At 33.8% G+C, this 26,486-nt stretch overlaps 3 protein-coding genes across 5 annotated transcripts; 1 reads left to right on the top strand and 2 right to left on the bottom strand.

The window, feature by feature from the left end:
• Positions 1–6,345, bottom strand: LOC136981969 (uncharacterized). Its single transcript, XM_067278394.1, has 4 exons — positions 6,034–6,345; positions 5,869–5,937; positions 5,702–5,791; positions 1–109 (listed from the first exon to the last, which is right to left on the bottom strand). The coding sequence occupies exons 1-4, from the start codon at positions 6,343–6,345 to the stop codon at positions 11–13; spliced, it is 570 nt and encodes a 189-aa protein (XP_067134495.1). The 3' UTR covers positions 1–10.
• Positions 6,346–18,608: 12,263 nt separating this feature from the next.
• On the top strand, positions 18,609–23,664 carry LOC136981883 (intracellular coagulation inhibitor 1-like). Of its 2 annotated transcripts, none has more exons than XM_067278259.1 (2): positions 18,609–18,719; positions 22,367–23,664. In XM_067278259.1, exon 2 carries the CDS (start codon positions 22,379–22,381, stop codon positions 23,564–23,566), a length of 1,188 nt encoding a protein of 395 aa, XP_067134360.1. In that variant the 5' UTR covers positions 18,609–18,719; positions 22,367–22,378; the 3' UTR covers positions 23,567–23,664. The 2 variants fall into 2 exon arrangements, with proteins under 2 accessions (XP_067134360.1, XP_067134359.1); XM_067278258.1 differs by lacking the exon at positions 18,609–18,719 and adding an exon at positions 22,157–22,263.
• On the bottom strand, positions 23,581–25,801 carry LOC136981885 (iripin-2-like). Of its 2 annotated transcripts, none has more exons than XM_067278260.1 (2): positions 25,717–25,801; positions 23,581–24,893 (listed from the first exon to the last, which is right to left on the bottom strand). In XM_067278260.1, exon 2 carries the CDS (start codon positions 24,884–24,886, stop codon positions 23,717–23,719), a length of 1,170 nt encoding a protein of 389 aa, XP_067134361.1. In that variant the 5' UTR covers positions 24,887–24,893; positions 25,717–25,801; the 3' UTR covers positions 23,581–23,716. The 2 variants fall into 2 exon arrangements, with proteins under 2 accessions (XP_067134361.1, XP_067134362.1); XM_067278261.1 differs by lacking the exon at positions 25,717–25,801 and adding an exon at positions 25,011–25,035.
• Positions 25,802–26,486: the final 685 nt, after the last annotated feature.

Genomic DNA, 26,486 nt, shown 5'->3' with positions numbered 1-26,486 from the left:
TTATTGTGATTCAATGCAATTTTGTTGAATTGGTGCAGACTCCTTCTTCTTTCGATATTCCTTTTAGTTTCATAAATGCCGAAAAGAAAGAATGTAAATTACTTGCAACCTGAAAATAGAATTCGATATGGCATATAATTGTGACACGTTATGAGTTCAAAGATGAAAATGGGATATATACAGCTAGAATAGGTTAGAAAGTATTTATTTTTGCTGAGTGAGCAAAGAAGGAATTTTGGCTTTTATGTAAATTATGAGTAAACATTATGGCGCGTTATTCTATGGACAAAAAGAGAAATTGCCAGAAGCCCCATCAACAGACTCCCCCAAACAATTCGTTTATAAGAAAATATTTCCCCTCAAAATTTTCCGAAGAAAACTGCCCGAAGTCAATACAGTACATGGGGTGTCCGAAATTCAAATTTGCCTAAGCACCCATGAAGCTTGTTTGTTTGTTTTATTAAGTTATGGCAACACAACACCTGAGCGATCTGCCTAGAGGGAAGTCTTCCGGGAAGTCTTTTTAAGGGTAACTGGCCCCTAGTGTTGCCAATTTAGCGAAAAAGTCGCTAAATTTGGCGAGTTTTTGCTGTAGTTAGCGCCTTTTTTTTGAAATTTAGCGATGGAGATTTTTTTAGAGTTTTTTAGTAAATTTAGCTACATTTTAGAGATTTTTTAACGAAATCAAAAAATTTCATAAAACTATTAAAATTTAATAAATTTCTTCATTTATATTATATTTAATGTGCAATAATTATGTGCATAAGTCGGAAATCTTATTTCTAATAAGTAGCAACACTAATCAGAGCTCAAGTTTTCTTATTCGACCAAACATGGTAAACATTTGTAAAGGGGACAGAGGCATGGGCATTATCGTTGCGACTAACAGTAGCAGGTCAAATAGTTTGTCAATTTTCTTAAAGTTTGATAGTGATCGTTGTTACATTCAAAATTTGGGAATCCTTATAAGTTACCTATCCCGCATCGTGAGTAACCAAGTGCTGTAATATAGTGATAATATTACTTCCTTTTATTTATTGGTATTGCAATTTATTATTTATTACCCTGATATCAGTGAAAATGTTAAATGAAAGAAAATACGCTCAAAAATTTCGAATAGAATGGCTAAGTGACGATAGGTATAAAAATTGGTTGCAGGAAATAAAAGGAGAAAATACAAGTATCGCTGTAAATATTGTAACTGCATTTTGATAGCAAAAGTAAGTGATTTAGAAAGAGCATAGGAAAACTCAAAAACATATAAAAGCTGAGCCATCGTTTTGTATTCAGCGGAGTAGTGAGACTCGTTGGATGTCAATTCAGACCGCTATTGATACAATTTTGAAACGATGGAATGATTTAAAGGCAAATTTTAATTTGGCCAGAACAAACGAAAGATGTTATACGGCAGAAATTTTGTTCTCAATGTTTGATGATCAAAGAAATTTCTTATTTCTTTTATTTCTTAAACCTGTACTTGATGAAGTTCAGAGATTAAATAAAATATTTGAATCTGAGAATAATGATCCTACGAAGTTGCTACAGGACTTGCTAAACTTAATAGAATCTTTTGTTCTAAGATTGTTATTCCAGGAACAAAAATAACAAATGATGTAGTGATTGAAAACCATTTTGCACTCAATCCATATTTGGGTTATCAGTTTTGAAACTGAAATAAACAATTCAGTACTGTTAGATGAAGAAAAGAAAAACATTCGTAGTCGCTGCATTGCCTTCCTTTTGTCTCTTATAAAACAACTTCGGCAAAGGTTACCTGACAATATATCAATGTTGAAAACCATGACGTCACTAAGTATTGACCATTGTCTCAACCAAATTAAAAGTGATATAATAAACCTTGCGAAAATGTTTTTCACTCATGATGCAGTATTAACTCGCATTGACTTTCAATGGAGAAAAATCCCTACAATCCAGTGATAAGAAACTTCCAGCACGATAAACCTGTGGATGGAGGTAGCTCAATACCGAAATGCTGCCAGAGAAAATTCCTTTCAAGACTTGGTCAATTTTGTTCTAAAAATTCTTTTATTACTTCACTCAAACGCAGAAGTAGAGCGCTTATTTAATCAGATGAATATTGCTAAGACCAAACTGCGGAATGGATTGAATATTATTTCACTCAGTAGCATATTAACGATTAGATATAGTTTGAAAAGATTAAGGAAATGCAGCTATGATTATGAATTGACAGCAAATGTCATTCGAAAAATAGGCACTTTAAAATCATATCAACATTTACAGTTTGAAGCAGGATCATCTTTTGAACACAATGAAGAAATTGAAAAAGTAATGGAATTTAGCGACGAATGGGATTTTTGAATAAAGTTAAAATTAGATTAATTAAAGGTTGATTTTTATTTTTTGTTTAGCTATTTTTTAGAGAATTTTGAAAATTTTTTAGCTATTTTTAGACAGTTTTTTTGTTTGCTTTTATCTACTTTTATTTTTTTCAGTTGGCAACCCTACTGGCTCCTATTAAGGCGTTACAGAGATGGAGAAAACCCGGAAAACTCCACATGGCCAGCGCGTTAGCGAGGTGCTAACCCACTACCAGCAGGGGCAGATCTGCATAGTATCTAATAGGGCTTAAGTCACGAACCCCTAACTCTCAAAAGCCCACAAAATCTGAATTAGTGTCATAAAGTTTTAATACTTTTTCATTAACAATGAACACTTATCGTATAGTAAAAAATAGTTAATACGAATAATATAATAATAATAATAATTTATAGTATTATTTGTATTAACAAAAAATGGAGCCCATTGGATTTCAATAAGCCCTATAGGCCCGTAAAACCTAGATCCGTCCCTGACTACCAGTGTTCAGTGGTTTTATCCTTCAGTCACTGGTGGGCAAATCAAGAGAGAATCATTAAGAAGATTATTGTAAATAGATGAGCGAGAACGGGTTACTTGGACGGAAAACAGAATGCATAAAGGAAGACAGAAGAATGAAGGACACCTCAGAAGAAAGTTGACCGTACAAGCGAACTTTCGAACAGAATCGAAATACATCGGCTTCGAAAATTTCGGCGAGAAAACATTCCACTTGACACACGAATTTACAGACCAAACCTAACAGAGAAACTTGTCAAGGGAAGAAAAAGACTACTTTTGGATCGATAAGTTTACTAACTTGTAAACCTTTGTTTTTACTGACGTTTCAAAAGACGTCATAACGACATATCATACCAATACGTAGTGCCGGGCAATTCGAAAAATTGCATATCACAAAGCACAAAAGCTTTTACGTGGCATCGTTAACAGTGATCAATCAAATTCTACAATTTACACAAGTGTCAGATACGTTAAGATTGTGTTGCAATTCATTCTTGTTATTACTGTAATTTCGTAATTTTTCCAAACAGATTTCTACGATGCTGCATGTTATTTGGTATGTTTTCTTTGATGGGATACGGCAACGCAACGCAACACGGGGACGCTATGCCTCTCTGAAAGACTTTCTATAGGAAACTGTCTCCTATTCACACACGTGAAGAAAACTCGACCTCTCGACTTTTAACCACGAAAATTTAACAATATTAATTCCCCTAATAAATAAACCTCTCTACAAAATTTAAATCACGTTTTTAATTTATTTAGTTTAAGATATATGCTCTCCATTTCAAATTAGTAGTGTCTAGCCCCTGTACATCATACTTTTCCTTCAACAATAGAGTCGTGCCGGTCATCTATCTAATACGTTTCGGGGGAATATTGGAATTGAAATAACGTAACGTCCGCTTTTTATTGAACGTTTCTATATAGTTGTCTCGAATTTTATATGGCTCATTCCGTTAGTAAAATTAATGAGAAATAGACGGACAGACGGATGGTAGTGGGAATTTATAGGTTTACAATTTTTTTTAATTGCAGTCCTTTTCCATGTATCACGCTTTTAAGAAATTTTTTTCTATCTATTTCCTTCAAAATTATACACTATGTATTGTAAAATATTGCATTATATATAAATGTATACGTCAACCTCTTACATGATTTTTAAAAGACATCTTCCTACATTTATTTAAGAGCAAAAACTATAATTTTTTTCAATATATTTAAATAAATTATTTATATTTGCAAAGTTTTATCCATCCCTGAGGGGTCAATGCCGACTTCGTTAAGTTTCCGTGATTTAAACAATCGAAATAACAACACATAAATTAACCACATAATTGTGTAAATTTTATGCATAGGAAAATAACTTTGGAACCACATCAAACTGAGGAAAGAAATTTCTATCGCATGTTTTCTATCGTGTTCAAAACCGGACTGTTTGCTGGCCAGTCTATTAGTTCATGACATGTTGGGAAGGAAATTTTTAACAGTTCGACCCCTACTAAAAGTTGCATTGTCACCTTGCAAAATCACCTTTTCACCAACAAACATATTTTCCATGGACAAAATAAGAAATATTTCCAAAAAGTCGACTTATATCTAACATTAACTGTTGATGTAATACAGAACAGCATACGGTATGCCCGTTCCTTTATGTCACACGCAACCCCAAATAATAACTGAGGTATGAAATTTTATCGTTTTCTTTAAATAGTCATCCTTATAAGCTTTATTAAAATGGCGCCAGACAAAAGTTCCAACACCACCTCCGTAATCAATTCGTATTCGTAAGTTACCACTAAATATTATTCTTATTTCTTATTTTTCTTGTATGCTAGAAAAGTCTGTAGCTCATATGTGGCTTTATACCACTAAATATTACTTTCTTCCAATCGTCTGTGTCCACCATTGCTTTGCTTTATTCCATTGTAACCTCATTATCATCTGTTTTTGGTGTAAGTGCTAATTTTCGTTTTGATTTGGTGACTAAAAGTTCCAATTCTTTCAAACGATTTTTCATTTTTCTATCACAGACATTAACATTTTCTTTTTTCCACTTACAATTTATCTCTTTGGCTGTATTTCTAAGATATGTTTCCTTTACTTTCTTATCTTGTGACCGTTTGTGGTGGACCAGTTTTCCTTTTATAATAATCTCTGTTTACTTAAAATTGCACCAAATTATAGATACGCAGACTGTGAACAACCCGCATATTTTGCAACAGTCTTTCAGTTGCGATTCTTAAGCAGTTTTACAATTCTTCCCATTGTTTCGACGAACAATTTCCTTTAGAAGCCATGATTTTGTTACAAGGACAAGACAGTAAATCATTTAAATGGCAACAAACATAAACTTTATGTTCAGGCTTACTATTTGCATATAGAACAATACACAAACAATGTTTTAAATATACTACATATCATATGATTGCAGAATTTTTTCCTCGGTATGATGTTAAAAAATTATGTATTTAATTTATATAGTGTTATTTTGATTGTTTGTTCTTAATTACGGGGAAAATGTATGCCCGTTGTATAGATTCTTTCTTTTGTTTATTTCTTAAATGCTTAAAAAACTGTAAAAATATTCTCATGATGATGTTAGATTAAATTTACAGACATTAATTTTTACTAGAGGTTGCAAGGGATGAACAACTTACCGACGTTGCCTGTATATGAAATCGATGTAAAACATGTACAAGTAAATATTTTATACATAACACAATACCCATTAATTATAAATATAAAAAAAAACTATTCAAATTGCATTTAAATAATACTCTTCATTATAGATACAGTATATAGATATATACATTTCTTATTATTATTTATAAATACCAACTTTGATAGGAATTCTTTTTGTAACTGGATAAATACCACCGATCATGAAACTCAACGACACTTTTCCAAATCTCTTCATGAAATTTAAGATCTATAAATAAAAGTAAGCCATAAAGAATATACTAATTAATCCTGTGTAAACTTTTAAAATGATTTATTAATACAGACTTTTAACTTTTCTTCCCGATGTAAATTGCTGGTAGCAAATTGTCGGATATCTTGAAAGGCATTTTGCATCTGAAAAACGAAATATAATATTAAGAATCGTATTCAAATATTTACATTAGCATTGTTTCCTCTTATAAAAGAAACTTTTAAAAAGAAATTCTTTACCGAGAAAGCAAAACTGCACAACAAACAAGCTGCAATGACACAAGTAAAGGTGAATATGACAACTAGTGCCAGAAATGCTAATCTAATTGCATCATTTACGTCTATAAAGAATAACGCATAATAAGAAAAACTGGTTGCACATATAAAACCGAGATACATAGCAAAACTAGGATAACTAAATTTAGTATTAAGTTGACTGACGAAATTCCACAATTCTTCGTGACGAAGCATCAAAGTTCTCAATTTAAAATAGAACTGTTTATCACTTCTTCTTACAAGAGAAAAATCTTGTATCAATTGTTTGAATTCCATTTCCGAAAGTACTAATAATACTGCAAGCGATAAAAAAGAATAAGCTATGGCGCCAAGTCCTACAGAAACGGCAAATCCAACTTCGACCGAACAGATCAGAGCTTCTCCCCAAAACTTTTCATTTTTCTTTATCGCTGGGTAGATAAAGAATACATTCAAAATCTGGTAGCCGAACACAACGAAAATAATACAAAAAAACACGAGCAGACAAATAATATTAATTAAAATATTTGCTTCCTTTTTCTTCTCCACAAGATCTTCGTTTATTAGTCTTTTTATTAAAGTGACTTTTCTGTTTTTGAAGAAACTGAATGTAAAAGCAAAGCAGCATTGTAAGCACGCAACTGCCACTTTCATCGGAAGAGTATTGCTTTTGATTAAATCGTACCATCCAATGCAAATTGCGTTTTTATTCCAACCCGGAATAATCTGCGAGCAGAACAGAACTGCATTACTCCAGTAAAACAACTCGAGAAATTCAATATATTTCTTCATATATTTTCTTTTAATAAATGCTAAAAACTTATTGTTTCGGCAGTTGCATGATTCGAAAGGGTCAACACCATAGATCATCGCGTTTACCCAGCATGGTTTTAAGAAGCAATGCATACAGATTTCGGTTTTTGCAAACGAATTCATGATTGATTCGCTTTAATAATTTTAAGTACAACTAGAATAAGTAAAATATTTTATTCCATTATTAACACGGCGAATTTTCTTATAACTTCTATCCGTCAGCTATACTCTGTTACTTATGCAATACCCCGTATACAGTCTGTGACATAAATTATGTAAAGCAGCCCGGTCCGTTAGTGTCATAAATTTCTTGAGTTTACAGAGCAGTTTAGTAAGTGGAATATTCATGAAAATTCATGTTAATGCGAATCAATAGAGCCTAGCAGGACGTTCAGCATTTTAAAACATTCAATTTAATAACATTCAATTTCATTTTAAAACATTTTAATAACATTTTAAAACTTTCAACTTATAAATGCGCAGCATTTATACGTTGAATGTTTCAAAATAACGAATATTTATATAGAATTCATATAATTAATTTTTATAATAATTTATATTGGGTTGAAGTTTGAAAAAATTGTAAACCTATAAATTCTCACTGTCTTTCCTTAATCATGAGAACGAAGTTAGATGAATGAAATTCGAGTCCAGGTTCATGACCCGCAAGTTCGATAGGAAATCGATCGGATGTTGATTACACATCCGATCCGATCAGAAAGAGAAATCAAAAATCCAAGTCATCGCGATCAGATCAGAAAGAGAAAACAAAAGTCCAAGTCATCGCGAGTCAGCAAATTAGTCATCGAACATTGAATAATAGACTGGCTCAATGCCAACAACGATAGTATAAAAACCTGATCGACTCTGGAAAGAGCGCGATCATCCAGGAAGGTCTGAATCCAGTGTCTCCAGTCCCGGACATAAGACTGATTCCAGCTTCCATAGTCCAGGAGGTCGTCGCATACGGTCATCGGACCACCTATCAAGATATATTGACTTTGTAAACTCTCTCCCACTAGACTGTATTGGTTAGCTCGCGATTAGCACTAGGCATATATTATCCGCATGTTAGCAGTAATTATCTGTATTCTTTATTTTATGTGTATCTTTAGTGTATTTAGTGCGCTTTTGTTAGTTAATAAACCTTTATTGTTTTTGTCAAACCTGTCTCCTGTCACGCTTGGACGCCTGTCGACTTACTGACGCACCTCACCACTCACTTTTTGCCCTCTTAGCCATCCAACGACAACGAGGTCGGGTTTTACCAACCCGTGCAGCGTAAGTGGTCAGCGAGGTTATCCCCCTGATCCTCTGCTTATCTCACAATAGTATTCGTATAAACCTAAACTTGAGTAAAACTCCTTGCTGCAGCATTTCTGATTAAAACTGCTTTGTCATTAATCCTTCCTATCATGCAATTTCTCTTTAATTTGCTGTCAGTTTGATCTGTTTCATTAAACCAGCTACCATTATCTACCGGGTCATCTTTCTCCTCAGACAAATTATGCGGCACACAACAAGTTGTTACAGACATACACCAGACATATAATTTTTATTAGCACCCGACACTTCTAGACACAATTGGGAATGTTGTGCATAAGATATATTGCAGATACATACAGATATATAAACAGGTACATGTGAAATCCGCGAATTTAATGCAGTCGTCCAAAGAAAAATTGTAAACAATTCTGATAGAAAAAAAAACACTCCTTATGAGAATTAGATCGGAGATCACAGTTTGTGATAACAATTAGATGGGAAAGTTGACACATACGTATCAAGAATGTACCGTTATTGTCAACATATGACGATCACGTGATTTCTTTCCCACAACAATTGAATAAAAGCTCGAGCCCCCGGAAGCTCAGGACGATCCAAGGGAAGTTATACTTATCTGTTTGATACATTCGTCTCTCGGCTCAACGAAAGGAGAAGACTCCGGTAGAAGAGAGATCACAACTTCAAACTTCCATACAGCTCGCCATATCGTCATATCGACTAGGACTACGATTTCTACGAACCGTACGACGCATACCGTTCGTTTCCTCATAGAGGTATTTTTGTTAGAACATTGTGAACTCTCTCTCTCTCGCTACGAGAATAGGCCTTAGTTAAGAGCTGCCCTTTTATACATATATCTAGTCGTTAATCGCATTTAACCGAGTATAGCCTTGTAGACCTTGTTAATCTTAGATTTTAATAAATGCTTTGTTTATTTGTTTAACCTGTCTCCTGTCTCTCTAACGACGCCTGTCGACTTGCTCACCTCCCTCGCCACTCGATTTTGCCCTCTTATAGCCATCTGACGACTCCGAGATCGGGTTTTAATAACCTGTACCGATTAAGTGGTTAATAAGGTACCCCTATAGCCCCGGCTTATCTCGCATACATAAACACAGAAAAATATAAAAATAAATTTAAGAATAAAGATAACGAAAGTAATAAGGGAAACAAAACGAGGAAGATGCTGGCCAGCATCGAACAGTAATTACGTAATGGGCGGCAATACAAGCATAAAACACATAGATAATAGTAGTTCTTCCAAACTAGCGTTCAATTATTTCTTCAAGAAGATGAAAGTTCTTTTTTTCAGAAACTGAAAGCTCCAGGTTGCAAGGACAATTGGCCCCACTTTCAAGAGTGAGATGACAAAGAGGATGCCGTCTGTCTTCCAGCATGGAACCGTCCATAAAATAGTGGTACACCCCGTCACGTGTACCACACATACGACAACAATCTGAGTCACTGTGATGGAACCTGTGCAGATACGCATTAATACGTTCATGCTCAGTAAAGAACTGTGTAAGATGATGATACGGGTGATTCCACTTCCAGTTAAGCTGACTGTCAATATTAGGAAAGGATTGCCTTGTGATATGGGTCTCTGGCAGGGAGTTCCAATCACTTTGCCAGCTCTCAATCATGCCATTCCATAGCCTTTGTCTGATGTTGGAGAAGAATAGCTGATAATAGGCAAATTCGCCTTCACAGTGTTCCGTGGCAGTGCAGGCAAAGAAATCTGCCCTCTCGTTGCCCAGAGTGCCTTGATGACCCCTGATTCATTTGATATGGATGGTGTTAGATGACAGGGAGGCAGCAGAAATGATGTCCCTAGCAATATGGTAAGTGGTATCCTTATCCTGTAGGATTTACATAGTGGAGGCACTACCTGTGCTGATGTTGATGAGTTTTTCCTTATACTCATTATTGCAATACTGTACAGACACGAGGACAGCAAAGGTTTCTGCCTGGAACACCGAGCACTGCAGATGAAGGCTGAAAGTATCATAATGCTTCTCCACGTCAAAGGAAAAGATGACAAATGCATCAGCCGTATCTTGTGAAATCTTCGAGCTGTCTGTGAAAGCCTCTACGTCAGAGGGCCTGTTGAACAGGTCAAGACCTCTTCTAAATGCCAGGAGCAGAAGTTCTGCCAGGACTTCAGCTTCGCCTTTTTTATTTCTTGCTTGTAGCTTCTCTGATACTCCAGAAAACAAGTATATGACTCACTCTTCCTATGGCTGCTGCACCGTTGTAACATTCTGCAAAACCAGTTTTTCTCCCTTTTTATTGCTGAGAGGTTTACATTCCACTAAGGGAAGGCCCGCCTATGATTTCTCTTCTTCGGGTGGTATCATTACAGACATCACAAATCTGATCAATAACAGCGTTAACATAGGCCTCAACCTGAGCCTGTGATGAGTTTTCATTCATCTGCAGGCGACACCCTTGCAACAAACTCTGAAACCTGCACCAATAACCAGGCCTGGTGTTAAATGAGTAGAACAGACTTTGATCACCCTCTCTTCTTGGATTGGAATAGTGCAAGTCAAATGTAATGTACTCGTGGTCCGAGAGACTATCTGTAAAACCAACCTCACAGTTACCAATAAGTAGGAGAAGACCATCAGAGCAGATGATTCTTACAATTAAATTTGATATTTGGATACATTTATCCATTCCAAGTCTTCGAAACCTTCCTTTAACGTTCCTAATACATTTTCCACTGCACGCCGAGCTGTAAATAACTTAAATTTGAACACTTTTTTCATTTCATTCTCTGTATTATTTAAAATAATTTCAGTAAATTTAACAATAAAGGAAAGGCAGAGTCATCAATGAGTAAAAGTGGAATATTTTCTCCATTTTTAAGAATTTTATATACTGTAAGCAGATTAAAAGTGAATGAGAATTTTTAAAGATATATGCATCATTATTTCTACGTGGTGATCCAACATTTACATAAGTAAACATATATTTGCCATCTACAACTGCAAGAAGAACTATGGAATACCATCCTATATAGTTATAGTAGTCAACAGATTCTTTTTTAGGTGTGGCATCAATTGATCCAAACACTGTGGAAAATCCCAATACTCATAAAAATAATTAATTTTTGATTCAACTTCATTCCTTGTATCTGGAAATTAAATACCTGCTGACATTAAGTATTTTACAAATGAATTTTTCAAAATTCAATGATAATTTTAGAAACGGTAAAATTTCCTACGCCAGATAAATGTGAAATAGTTGTATATTCTGATTATAACAACAATTACTATTCTTTTTCCTATAGAAATACATTGCCTGGGATGGGTATTGTTTTACTTTAATAACAAAAAAAAAACCGTAAATGTTTCTTTAGTCGTTTAACGGAAATGGTGGAAACAAGCTCTTCCCACCATTTTTGATTTCTGGCTATATTCTGTGGTTACTTGAAAATGTCGAATAAATCATTACTTTAAACTCGTTTTTTTAAGGCGATATTTTTATTTATTTATAAGTATACGCTCCTTTAATTTAAATATTTTGAATAGCAGAAGCATACGTATCAAAACGTCGATTGTTTGCATAGTCGGAAGAACAAAATTAAATTCGACTTGCCACCAACAATAATAATAAAAGCGAATGTTGGATAAAATATTTCTTTAAATAATTATTTCAAATTAATATTTTAATCTTTAATTATACCAAGTAAATTACTTTGCAATAGTTTATCGAATATAAATAGAAATTTTAATTTTATTTAAAATGTAATGTACTTTATAATCGCTATCTTATAATATGAAATAAGTGACTTTACGTTACTCAATGCGAACGAGTAGTTAACTCCGTTAGCAGTAATCCGATATAATTTAGTTCAGATTAAGTATTTAGCTGGCTTAAAAATTACAACGTGAAAGGGATGTTGGGGGCAGGAGGTGTCGATCAACTATATCAGAACTGCCGGTGCACGTTATTTCTGTTCAAAAATTCCCCCCGAAAGGTGTTAGATAGATGACCGGCACGACTCTATTATTAAAGGAAAAGCGTGATGTAGAGGGGCTAGCCACCACTAATTTGAGGTGAAGTGCATATATTTTAAATGAAATAAATTAAAAATATGATTAAAAATTGCAGCCCGGCATTGTGACCATGTCACAATAAATAATTGCTCGTTGTCATTACCTTCCATGTTATTTACAATTATATTCGATTTTGGTTTTAAATTACCCATTTAATAAAGAAATTGTGTTTCTGACATTAATTTCAGATCCTTTAAAAAATATAAGAAGTTTCTTCCTGCATTTACGATGAAACGTTTTCAAATGACAACGCTATAAAGTAGATCTCTAAAATTAAATTATCACGAACGTCTTGATGTGTAATCCCCCCATCACTTGGATGTTTGATTCGTTTTGTAATGTCAAGCAGATATTTTATATTATTTGTAAATTCTGATTTTTAATCTGTAATCCCTTTTAATTCGCCACGAAAAATTCTTCATATTAATTGGCATGGTGTGCGATAAATTCAATAATTTATAATGGAGAACATTTTGTTAACGTTTATTACAGTTTGGTATTTATTAGTGATGCCACGAATATTCGGCTACTTTTTTCAATATTCGGTATTCGGCCCAATGTTTCGTACTAGGCCGAACACCGAATACCAAATCATGGAAAAAAACGCACATACTACTCAAAAATGTGTTTATTTTAATTACAAATTATTACATTTAATACTTAAAATCTATCAATGGTAAGTTGTGATGAACGAAAACAATTTTTTCAGCATTTGTTGATAGCAAACGATTGCGCTTGTCGTCATAAACTATACCCGCTCCTGAAAATATCCTCTCACTATATACATTACTGCCGGAAGACGACAGATAAATCTTAGCGAATTCTGTCAGGCTTGGATACTGATTTGCGTTTGCTGACCACCACTTGTAAAGGTCTGCCGTCCGATCTAGGCGAACACTTTTCATATAAAAATCAATCTCATTTGCAATAGCACTTTTCTTTTCCACATCCCATCATTTTGCATGTTTTCTGTAGCAATTTTCTCAAAACAGTTCCAGAAACTGTCGTGTATATCAATGGTTTTATCATTTTCATTGATATTTCTTTTCTTACGAAGTGAAAAAGAATCATCATCGGCACTTGTAGACTCATCACAACTAATTTTCAGAGCTTCTAAAAGAACGTTTTGTTTTGCTCTTTGCGTTTGAACTAATCCGAAGAAACAGGTTTTCAAACGCGGGCCAAGAAAAGTGGCAACCAGATATTTGTCATTCTCATCAAAGTTGAACTGTGTTTCAAGCTCAAATTGTGTTATACTAATAGTCATAACGACTATTAGTAACACAATTTGATGTAACAATGAACATAATGCGTGTCGTGACACGATCTACTCGAAAATAAAACAAATGCGCCCGCGGCGTCGCTACCGCACCCACCGCAATGAGACAGGTCGTATCCTGTCATCCGCGAAATGTACACATATTTTGCAGAACATTCGACGCTTCGGCCAAGAGCGCAGCCGAATATTCGGTATTCGGCAAAATCACGGGTGTACTATAGATTACTCCCTATGGAATTTTAGGACTTTGATTATATATTTGAACTCAGGGGACCGAGACGAGTTTAACGGTACCCTATTTTTGGACCGGAGACGAAAAATAAAAAAGTTATCACACTTTTTAAGTTACCATACTTTTTTAATGCTCTCATGCAGACGGCACCGTAGTTGCTAGTATTGCCATCTTGCGGTAAAGTCTGCAAACCGTGACGTCAGACTACGGTCATCTCCCGGAGCGTTAAACACGCGATACGAGAGCGGAGAGAGCGACGCGACTTCCGATCATCGCGCGATCGCCATTTCGGTTAATGTTACTTATGGCAACGAACATGGTGGCCCGATTGACCTCTCGTATGGGCGCCACCACACGCCGCCATGTACTAAACTAGTGATCGATTCACGGTTGTTCTTGAACAAAGAAAAAAAAGAGGGGGAAACGTCTACTAAAGGCAATTTTAACGGCAAGCGACGGGACTCCCGATCGCGATAGCGAGGCAGACTTAGCGGAGAGCGACGCGACTCCCTATCATCGCGCGATCGCCGGAAAAAAGTATGATAACTTTTTTATTTTTCGTCTCCGGTCCAAAAGTAGGGTATCGTTGAACTCGTCTCGGTCCCCTGAGTTCAGATATATACCCAAACACACGAAATTCCATAGGGAGTAATCTATAGTATACCCAAAATCACTATTCGTGGCGTCACTAGTATTTATATTACGTAAGCCTTGTTATTTTCTGCTTTAAGATGGAATTATTTCACAAAAGTTTCCGAATTCTTTCAGAAACAATCCCTTACTAAAACATTAAAAAAAATTCAATTAACTTTATTTACATTTTAAACTATTGATGCACAACTGCAATGCATAAAGTGCGAATGTTTGCAACAATTTAATGCAATTTTTTTCTGAGTTTTCTGTTTTTGAAGAAACTGAATGTAAAAGCAGAGCAGCCTTGTAAGCACGCAAGTGTTACTTTTAGCAGAAAAGTATTGTTTTGAAATAAATCGTACCATCCAAAGCAAATTGAATGTTCATACCAACCCGGAATAGTCTGCCACCACAAGAGAACCGCTTTATTCCAATATGTCAATTTCAAAAAATCGAATATATTTGTCTATATATTTTCTCTTAATTAAAGGTGAACACTCGTTATTTCGGCAGTTGCATGGTTCAAAAGGATCCACGCCATAGATCATCGCATTTACCCAGCATGGTCTTAAGTAGTAATGCATACAGATTTCGTTAATTGCGAACGAATTCATGATTGATTCGCTTTACGAATTTTAAGTATAACTACAATAAGTAAAATCTGTGTCTATCCTTAACACGAGAAATTCTGTTCTACTCTGTCGCTTATGCAATCTGTATTAGCGTCATTAAATTAAGTGCAATTAAATTATTGTTTGCACTCAAGAAATTCCCCGCTTTAATAAGTAAGGAATTTTTTAAGTGCAAATACAATCTAATTACGTCGAATATTTTACCGAAAGTTTAAAATAACATCTTATTTAACGATGATCTTTTAATTAAAGATAATCGATAGAATCGATAGAAGTATATGTAATTCGTCTTATAATTCGTATTAACAGCATTCATTAGAGGTGAATTCTTATTTTATTATAAATATGTTACACGTGATACAAATTAAAATATATGTGTTACATTTATATAATATTTTCAATGTTATAAATGTGCTTTACTAATTGAAGAAAGAATGATAACTATGCAAAGTATGGAAGATAAAATTTTATAAGATTTTATGCTGTGCATTATCGATACTTATTAATTCGAGTCATTAAAGAATGAATATTTATATTGATTACTTATCATTAATTTCTAGAACAATTTATTAATGGTAATAGATATTTAATTATTAATTCTAATGAAGGAAATTCGGGAAATTCTTTGCATGTAAGAAGTATCTAGACAATTTAAAACTCATACGACGTATCACTTAAAAACTAAGTGAACTTTTATTGACTTTTTATACGCTCTTAAAGCATTCGTATACTTCAAATTCTCTTTTTAATTACGGTTAAAACAGTTTAATTTTTTAGAAACAAAATTATTTCTTTAAATAATATTTTCATCGAAATAGAAATCATTAAATTGGCGAGTAACTTTTTAAAGAAATGCGGAATTGTATATACCTACGGTGGGCAAACTGTGGCTCGTGAGCTGCGTGCGGCTCTTCTAGATCTATATTCAGGCTACCATATACTTATACAATTTCCTTTCATAAACTTAATACATACTACTTACACACATATAATATATTTGCAAGTTTCCTGACTCAGATATGTGATACACTGACAATCCGTGTTGTATACCCAAGGATTGTATGTGTACAACTCGCAAACAGGCAACTGATTACAGTACGTTTGTAAAGTCGAAGGACTTAAATTATAATAAATAAATTAGTTTGCAATAGTTTATCGAATAAAAATAAAACTTTAATTTTATTTAAAATATAACGTAATTTATAATCGCGATCTTACAATCTGAAATTGACTTTACTTTACTCAATGCGAACGAGTAGTTAACTCCATTAGCAGTAATCTGATATAATTTATTTCAGATTAAAAATTACAGCGTCAAGGGGGTATTAAAGGCAGGAGGTGTCGATTAAGTACATAAAAACTGCCGGTGCACGTTATTTCAGTTCAAAAATTCTCCCCGAAATGTGTTACATAAGGTTTGCTATTTTTTGCTTTAAGATGGAATTATTTCACAAACGTTTCCGAATTCTTTTAGAATCAATTATTTTATGAAACATTTTAAGAAAATTTCAGTTAACTTTATTCAAATTTTAAACCATTGATACATAAATGCGATGCTTAAAGTGCGAACTTAATCCAAATTTGTTGTATTGGTGCAGACTCCTTCTTTCGATATTCCTTTCAGTTTCATAAATGCCGAAAAGAAAGAATGTAAATTACTTGCAACCTGGAAAAAAACATTTGTATGGCATATAATTATGTCACATCTTATAATAAACCTTACAAGTGCAACTAGGTGACATTTAAAAATACCTGTTCCGCAAAAAAGCAATTTTGAATTTATATAAATTATGTATAAACACCAAAAGTTTTACATAAATTATATAAACTTCAGATAAAAATACAGGCATATCCAACAGAACGTTTTCCCTGTAAAATGTTTTTTGGTTTTAATACATCTAACATAAATACGTCTTTATTCAACGTTTCTCGCCCTCTGATAACGTCGCATTAGTTTATATTGTCGTCAATTTAGTGTTTTCACAGAACAGTTAGTGAGGTAAGTGTGGCATTCCATTGCAAATGCAATCGGCAGGATGAGAGATTCGTGAAAAACCGCAATTCATTTCAACGGGGCGATGTCGTAACTCTTGACAACATTTAGTAGAAACTTGGCAAATTTACAAAAATTCTCAAATTCACAATACATTAAAAAAGGTGTCTTCTCACTTCCCCTCTTTAAACGTTTTACATATTAAGTGGGATGAGAAGCCCATAAAAAAATGTCGACTCCTATATGACACCGTTATTTCCTGATGTGAGAAAGGGAGGAAGTGAGAAGACACTTTATTTTAAAGTATTGCCTATTTGAGAATTGTTGTAAATGTTCAAACTTTATACTTATTTTCCGGTAATTTTATCAATCATTTATTAGTTTGGAACCGCTCTGGCAGTGATTAGTGGTTGAACTTCTCGAGAAGACAGCATACTCTACATGAGCCAGGACTACATCCAGGAGCGTGTCCACTAGAGTTTCTCTAACGGGATCCCGGCTGTTTTTTAAAAACGTGAAGAAAACTCCGAAAAGTCTGCATGACCAACCTATTATTGAGGCAGGAACATGCGACCAAATATTACTAATCGGAGGTTTTATCCGCCAGTGGGTGCATGCTATTTACAGTGATATATGTTTAGCGGATTGGCTTGCAAATTGTCAGATTATGTAAATTATTGTATACAAAACAACGGTTTTGTTAACAACCCTATTAATAATTTAGAATAGGTTATTGATTAATTATTAGAAAGCATTGTTTTAGGCATTTTACACGCTTACATGATACCTTGTTAATTGTATAAACACATTTTCTTGTGTGCCGGTTACAATTTTGCAAACTTTTTGCATGTTTCAGTTGATTTTATGCATTATGTTTCCTTGGAAATTATGGGAAATAGACTCTCAAGTAACGTTTTCTCACGGAATGTCTGGGATAAACGGGTTATTTACGTTGCCTGTGGAATGCCTGTATGAGAAATCGATATAAAATATATGTTTAATTTAATGTCAAATAAATATAAATATATAAAATATATTCAAGTGGCGCTTAAAAAATACTTTGAACTGTAAATATATTTTGTATTACTGTAAACAAATACAAACTTTGAAGGGGATTCTTTTTGTAACTGGATAAATACCACCGATCATGAAACTCAACGATACTTTCCCAAATCTCTTCATGAAATTTAAGATCTACAAAATAAAAGTAACAATAAAGAATTATTGAAATTATGTGTACATTTTTAAAATGATTTATTAATTTTTCTTCCGGGTGTAAATCGCTGACAGCAAATTGCCGGATATCTTGAAAGGCATTTTGCATCTGAAAAATAAAATATGATTTTCAAAATAGAATTAAGAGGTTTTTAATTAACGTCATTTCCTCTTACAAAAGAAACTTTTAGAAACAAATTCTTTACCGAGAAAGCAAAACTGCACAACAAGCAAGCTCCAATGATACAACTAAACGCGAAGAAGACAACTAGTGCCAGAAATGCTAATTTAATTGCATCATTTACGTCTATAAATAAAAATGCATAATAAAAAAAAACTGGTTGCACATATAAGACCGAGATAGATAACACCACTAGGATAAGTGAATTTAGTATTAAGTTGACTGACAAAATTCCACAATTCTTCGTGACGAAGCATCAAAGTTCTCAATTTAAAATAGAAATTTCTCTCACTTCTTCTCACAAGAGAAAAATCTTGTATCAACTGTTTGAATTCCATTTCGGTAAGAACTAATAATACCCCTATAACAGTATGGCGTAACCCACGGCGCCATATCCTGCAGAACCTGCAATTCCAAATTGGACTGAACAGATCAAAGCTTCTCCCCAAAACTTTTCATATTTTGCTATCGCTGGGTAGATAAAGAATACATTCAAAATCTGATAGCATAACATAGCGAAAATAATACCAAAAGAAAACAGCAGACAAATTATATTAATGAAGACATTTGCTCGGTTTATCTTCTTCGCGAGATCCTCGTTTCTTAATTTTTTTATTAGAGTGACTTTTCTGTTCTTGAAGAAACTAAATGTAAAAGCAAAGCAGCATCGTAAGCACGCGAGTGTTACTTTCAACAGAAGAGTATTGCTTTGAAATAAATCGGACCATCCGAAGCAAATTGCCTTTTCATTCCAACCCGGAATAATCTGCCACCACATTAGAAATGCACAATTCTAGTAAATCAACTTCAAAAATCGAGTGTATTTGTTCATAAAATTTCTTTTAATTAAAGCTGAAAACTGGTTATTTCGGCAGTTGCATGGTTCGAAAGGATCCACACCGTAGATCATCGCATTTACCCAGCATGGTCTTAAGAAGCAATGCATACAGATTTCGTTAATTGCGAACGAATTCATGACTTTTTTTAAATTTTTTGAATACGACTGGAATAAGTAAAGTGTTTGTATTTTTAACACGAGGAATTCTGTTATAACTGCGATCCGTTAGCTTTGCTCTGTTACTTATATAATACCCTGTTTATAGTTTGTGACTATAAATTCCTATTATAAAACAGCCAGATCCATTCATGAGAGGAATTTCTTAAGAGTATACAGCGATTTAAGTACATTCTTTGAAAGTCTGAAATAAGTGTGTGTTTAATCGTGCGCTTTAAAGACAATTAATAAAGTTTATTACGACGTTTTTCTGTTATTAGAATAGATAGTTTTAATTTTATTACATTATAAATATCTTTATGCATTATCAATATTTATGGGGCAAGAAATAACCCCTTCCCCAAGTTTGTGTATTAAGGAAATTATTGCTGTTAAATTTTGGTAATTAAAGATGGACGGGATAAGAGATAAAGGGATTTTCGTGTCATATGACCCTTTGCCTTTCAAAACTGGTAAAATCAGCCGTGGGGCTTTGTCGAAACGATCAAGGTCTCTTCCTTAATGTGAGCGATGACACCCACCTGAATAATTAACAGGCAAACCAAGACGGGATAGGCGAGTTTGAATCAAATTTGAGGGAGGTTTGCACAGTCAGCGTGGAATGACCCCATCATATTAATTACTTTCCCTCTATTTTCATATTGTATTATTTAACGAATTTCGTATGTTACGACTCGAAATTTTTGATTAATACAAGAGAAAAATGACAAAAGAAATTCGCCCTTGAAATTTCTTGTGTGACGTAAAAGGGGAAATTTCTTGTGTGACGCCCTTGAAATTTCTTGTGTCGAGGGGAGACTCGCTTCTATTCACGTTTTTTTTTAAATAAAACTGATTCAATGCTAAAGTTCTTAACGTGTTCGTTGTCAATACAATAACCTATTTTATTGTTTGATGTGTTTTCTGTTGATTAAAGCTGTTCAAACGTGCAGACACTCACACGTACTCCTCGAAAAAACTGTACTGACATTTGTGAATAGAAAAAAAAATATATATATATTTTTCTCTAATTTTTCAAATACAGTAAAACCTGTGTAAACAGGAAATACTTTTCCAGTTTGGCAGATCTCCGTTTTATTCAGGTTCTGTCTTAGACGGTTTTCATTGTATTTACTCAATGTCACTTATATAAAAGGCATAAAAATCTCTTCAAAGATCTTATATAACTTATATTAGGTAATGTATTTTGTATCATAAACTATTTATTGTAAGACCCGTCTAAAACGGAACCTTATTAAAACGGAAACATGCGTAATCGGAAAAAATTTCTAGTAACGTAGCGATTTTATATGTTAACATACACCTGCTCAAAACGAAAACCTGCCAAACAGGAAAAAATATTCGTTACAGTATGGGCCCGGTTTACACAGGTTTCACTGTAATAATATATGCCTGTTTAAAATATATATAAATTAATTCAAATATACTGTAATGAATATAATACAGCTAAACTTCTAATAACGACCACCACTACACAACGGCCATTTTATAAGTTTCCGTCGGTGGCCGTTGTCTAGAGGTTTGCTAGTATTATCATTGAATACAGTGAAACCTGCTCAAAACGAATCTTTAATTAATAAAGCGAAAATCTGCATAAACTGGAAATAAATCCTACGAGTCCAGTTTACACAGGTTTTACTTTATAGGCCTATATATCTTTTAATTACAAAAATTTGAATTCACTCGTCAGAAAATTAATACGACAGTAAATATAGTTAATTAAATTTAATAATTACAGTAAAACCTGTATAAACCGGAATGGCACAGTACGGAATATTTTTTTCGGGTTTGGCAGGTTTTCGTTTTAATCATATTTTTTAACAGAAAAAATATGCTCCATTTTGAAGAATTTTTCCGTTTAGGCAGGTTCCGTTTTAGACAGGTTTTACTGAAGTTAAGATTTTAGACTTAAATAAAAAATAAAGGATCTCGTTACATTATTTTTATCGTGTTTCCTTGGATTTACAGTAAAATTGTTCTCTTGAATTACAGTAAAACCTGTGTAAACCGGAATCGCAGCACGATACCGAACATTTTTACGGGTCTGGCAGGTTTCCGTTTTGAACAGGAGTTTTTTTAACACAGAGAAATTTGCTTCGTTTCGAAGAATATTTTCCGTTTAGGCAGGTTCCGTTTTAGACAGGTTTTACATAGGATAAGATTTTAGATAATAAAATAGAGCAGTGATTCTTAACAGGGAAGCCCCGGCCCCCTGTGGTCCATAATTAGTTTGCCGGGGGAGCCGCCAAATTATTCGAAATTCCTTCAGAATATAATAAGAAGAAAATTGATGTACAGGTACTCCTCACTTTACGACCTATCCGCTTAACGACCGCTCGCACTTACGACCGATCGAGCTTCGACCTGCAATTCGGGGAATCCCCTTTTTCAGCTCGAGTGTCGGTCAGTGGCGTATGGTGACAAATGATAATATGTACACATGCATGTCTTTTTATGAATAAATTTGAAGTTTGTTGCATACTTTGTATAATTTTATAACGATCCTATATTCCCGGCGCGTGCTCCTCGCTTAACGACGTAGTCGTCGGAACGGAACTCGGTCGTAAAGCGAGGAGTACCTGTATAATGGGCTGAAGAGTGAGATAAGAAAGATAAAGTTTTCCTATTTAGTTTTATTTATTTATTTTTTATTTCTTCCTACATACAACGTTGTTAGTATCTATCTTCTTACCTTGGATTTTCCCGAAGCGGTTATGTGATCTACGAGATTATATTCTCTTGTTGACACAATAACCGGTTGCTGATGTCAAGGAAACGTTACGAAACAGCGTAACCTGTTACTAGTATTTATTAAATTTACAAATCTTTACGATACACAGAAAGGCGACGAAAATGTGGATGACAAATCAGGTGAATTTTTTTAAAAAATTATTATTTAATTTAACGTTTAATTAGCGCGTTACGTTAATTTAATTATTAGAAAAATTAAGGGAAAACTTTGTTGACATTTCAGGTTACTACTTTCATGGTATTATTTACGTTATTTCTAAGTAAAAACTCGTATATCGAGGGTGAAGAACAGGTTAATAAAGATGCCGAAGGAAGCCATTTGGAGAGTTTGGCTTTAGCAAACAATAAATTATCTTTTAAATTACTAAAAACTTTGGAAAATGATAAGAATATCTTCTTCTCGCCGTTTAGTATCCACACAGCCTTATCCATGCTCAACGAAGGTGCGAAAGGCGTAACATCTCAAGAGATACGGGAAGTTCTCGGTTACGATATAACGGGGGTTAACAGTAACGCTACATCGAGTGATTTTAACGAGTTATTACGGCTTGTAGAGAGTTTCGGACCCGAATATCAGTTGCGAGTGGCAAATGTTTTACTTACTCAATCGAATTATCCCGTTTCTAAGGAGTTTGCGACGAAAATGAGTAACGATTTTAAAGCTTTGGTTAAGAATATTAATTTCGAAACGGGTGAAGATTCCGTTGGAGAAATTAATAATTGGGTGAATGATGCCACTCGTGGAAAAATAAAGAGCATGATTAAAGAAATACAAGAGGATACTAAAGCCATAATACTAAATGCAGTCTACTTTAAAGGTTCCTGGGAAAATCCATTCGACGAGAGGAATACAGAAGATTTCATTTTCTATAACAATGGCATTAATCCCGTTAACAGTCCCATAATGAGCAGGGAAATAAGTAAATGCATGTATACCAGAAATACAGAAGAAGGTTTCCACGCCGTATCACTTCCGTATAAAGGTAACAATGTAGAAATGATAATTATTTTGCCATTGCCAAGATACACCATAAAGGATATACGATTATCAGCTGAAAAGATGGAAGAGATTATCTTAAGCATGAGAAATTACAAAGTGATTGTTAAGCTACCGAAATTTACACTTGAATATTCTAGGGAATTAAAGGAAGATTTAAAAACCTTGGGAATGAAGCAAGCATTCACAAAGTTCGCTAACCTTACGGGGATTAACGAAGATAAAAGGTTGTTTGTTAGAAGTGTGTTACACAAAGCTGTTATAGAAGTGAACGAAAGAGGAAGTGTTGCAGCAGGATCCACGGCCGTAATTGTTGGAACGAGAATAAGCCCTATGTTATTTATATGTGACCATCCTTTCCTCTTCGTTATTCGCGATAGAAGAACAAGGATGAATCTTTTCATCGGACAGATTAATCAATTGTAAACAAACAACGCTCGTCACTTCCATTAAAAACCTTTATTCGATGCTAAATTTTTGCAATGTATACATATATTGGAATAAAAATAAGAATTATTCACTAATTTTAACACCTCTTTGTTAATCATTTACTTAAAAGAGAAAGAAGAAATCCTGTTACAGATGAGTAACTCGCCCAGTAAATAAAATAGCATTCGTTCTTTTGTCTCTTATGAAAAACAAAAATGGATGATCAACGTAAACACTAGGACTTGCTGAATATTCCACAATAACAACACCAGTAACAGCAGCAGCTTCACTTCCTTCTTCATTAACTTCAATAGCGGCTTTATGCAAGATTTCCGAAACAAGTAGATTCTTCCTACCATTAATACCAGAGAAATCCGCATCCGTTGTAAATAATTCACCTAATCCAAGATAAGTTAAATTGTTCTTTAGTTTCCTACTGTCTTCTAATTTAAATTTTGGAATTGTAAAGTCCATTTTTAGCGGATACATTTCCGAAATGCATCCATCTAAGCTATCGGCATCCAATCTGGATTCAACTTCACCTAATTTATCATTTTCTGTGGGCAATATTATTAACATTGATAAATGTTTCCCTTTGTAAGGTAATTCGATGATTTGAAATCCCTTATCACCGAAATATCCCGTTAAAAACTTGTCTTCCATGTACATCATTGGCACAGAAACTGGATTTACACCATGGTTATAAAAAGTCCCATTTCTAGTGTGTTCGGGATCGAATTCTTTATTCCACTTGCCCTTAAAGTAAATGGCATTGAGTAATATCATTACCGCATTTGCTGGCAAATCTTCGAGAAGTTTGGGGATTTTATTATCGGTTGAATTTTTAACCCAATTATTGATTTCTTCAATTGTCCCTTCGACGTCACCAGCAAAGTCTGCTTCCTTCACTAGCGCATTGTAATAATTTTCCAGCCCATTTTTAAATTCGGGTAGAACAAAATAACCTTGCTGATATAGAAAAGCACTGGCAATTGAAAGTTTATACTCGCTCGGTGCTGCATTTAAGAAATTAATCAGGGAATTCAATGATTCGTGAATGGTGCTTTCATTCGTTTTAACGCTGTCGTATTTAAGTACCCGCTGCATCACTTCTGCTGTTGAACTATTAGCACCAGCAAATAACATTCCTAAAGCAATGTAAATGCTAATTGGTGAATAGAAGACATTTTGATCTTCGGGAAATTCCTTTAAAAGAGCGAAACAAAATTCGTTGTTAGCCTGAGATAAATTTGTAAGATTCTGCTGCATTGCTAGAGCAAACAAGTAAAAGATCACGAGTAAAATAAACGTCTTCATCTTTTATCTGAAATTAAAACGAATTTCTAAACTTTTAAACGATAAATTAATGAAATTCGCGCAAATATTTATAATAGAAAAACACATTAAATTTAATATTCAACAATAACTAAACCGGACAAACCTCTCGACTTGCAGACAAGAATATATACTGCAGGTCTGATTACATTTATCATTGTTTTCCTGGCGATTTTCCGTTAGGATGTTTACGTAGAAACAGTTTCCTTTAAGGATTCATTAGCAAAATATTGGTAATTTCCCCCCATATAAAGTTATTATATTATTCTGCATTATAAAATATTTAGTAATGTGTACTTTTCTTTATTAAATACATAATACCGTTTATAAATAAAATATAAATTTAATAACGTAATAAATCATCTCATCGTAAAATACGAACAGTTTGTCTTATTCTAATGAATTTGGCTCAACAATAGACACTACTAAACACTAGCCCGACTAACAGTGCACTTTTCTGGCTTTTCTTCACGTGTTCAGTAGGGTTCAACTTCTCATAGAAAATCTCTCTGTGAGGTTGGTCCATGTTGAATTGTCTTATCCTATCAATTCAATCCAATATTTCGTAAACTCCTGTTACATTTTAATATTACGCAATTAAAATGTATTCATTATACACAGAGAACAGGTTAGGATACTTCTTCTGCTTCATTACATTCAGCAAAAGCTATATAATTCATAGCATCTATCCTACAAAAGTAACTTATAAAAATATACACCTATTACTATATAAAGTATTAGGTGAAATGTTTAAAGACTGGAGATATTTATGCATTATGTATTAATAATAATAATAAAAAAAAACTACTTACACCTGAACTGGAAATAAAAACACGCTCCTCTTACTCAAAAGCTAGGTGTAATGTATCGGGCACACCACTTCCTCTCTGTATTTATTCACTAGAGAACAGGTGAAAACAGGTCATGTGCTTCCCAGAATTGAGCAATAATCACTCTTCTAGAAATTTATATTAATTTAAAATAATAATAATACGTGTGCCTTCAATCGAGCAAAGTTTTCTGAATTCGCATCGTGAAACTTAAACCCTTAATAAATACAAAAATAATTAAGTTTCAAATATACGTGAATTGAACGTTTATCGCGTGTTAAAGACGTAAACAAATTATCATACTAAATTCGGATATTTAAATAAAATTAACCTATTTTCATATCTCAATTGATGTCACCGAAAGACATGGAGATTTTTGCCATTTTGGTTAAACGTTAAGGCTGGATTTATAGCCTAAACATGCTACAGCTTAGGGCCTCGTGCCAGAAAGGGCCTCGCTCCAATCTCAAAAGAATTAATATATTAACAAGTATTATTTAATGAAGAATGTAGGGCCTTCTGTACATGGTAGCTTAGGGCCTCGACACGTTTAAATCCATCTGTTGTAAAGACACGTATACTTTTTTATAAAATGAAAAATGCGATAGATTATGACTATTCATTTTTAAATATATTAATTAACATATTTACAAGTAAATATGTTTATATATATATATATATATATATGTTATAGTAAAAACCCGTTTTAACTAGTTGAAACTAGTTTTTACTGGATGTCATTGTTATAACTA

The sequence above is a fragment of the Centruroides vittatus genome, unplaced genomic scaffold, assembly GCF_030686945.1.
Source record: "Centruroides vittatus isolate TY-2023 unplaced genomic scaffold, ASM3068694v2 contig_799, whole genome shotgun sequence".
NCBI classification, from domain to species: Eukaryota; Metazoa; Arthropoda; class Arachnida; order Scorpiones; family Buthidae; genus Centruroides; species Centruroides vittatus.
Note: the sequence above shows the minus strand (reverse complement) of the source record. Positions and strands in the feature narration are given on the sequence as shown.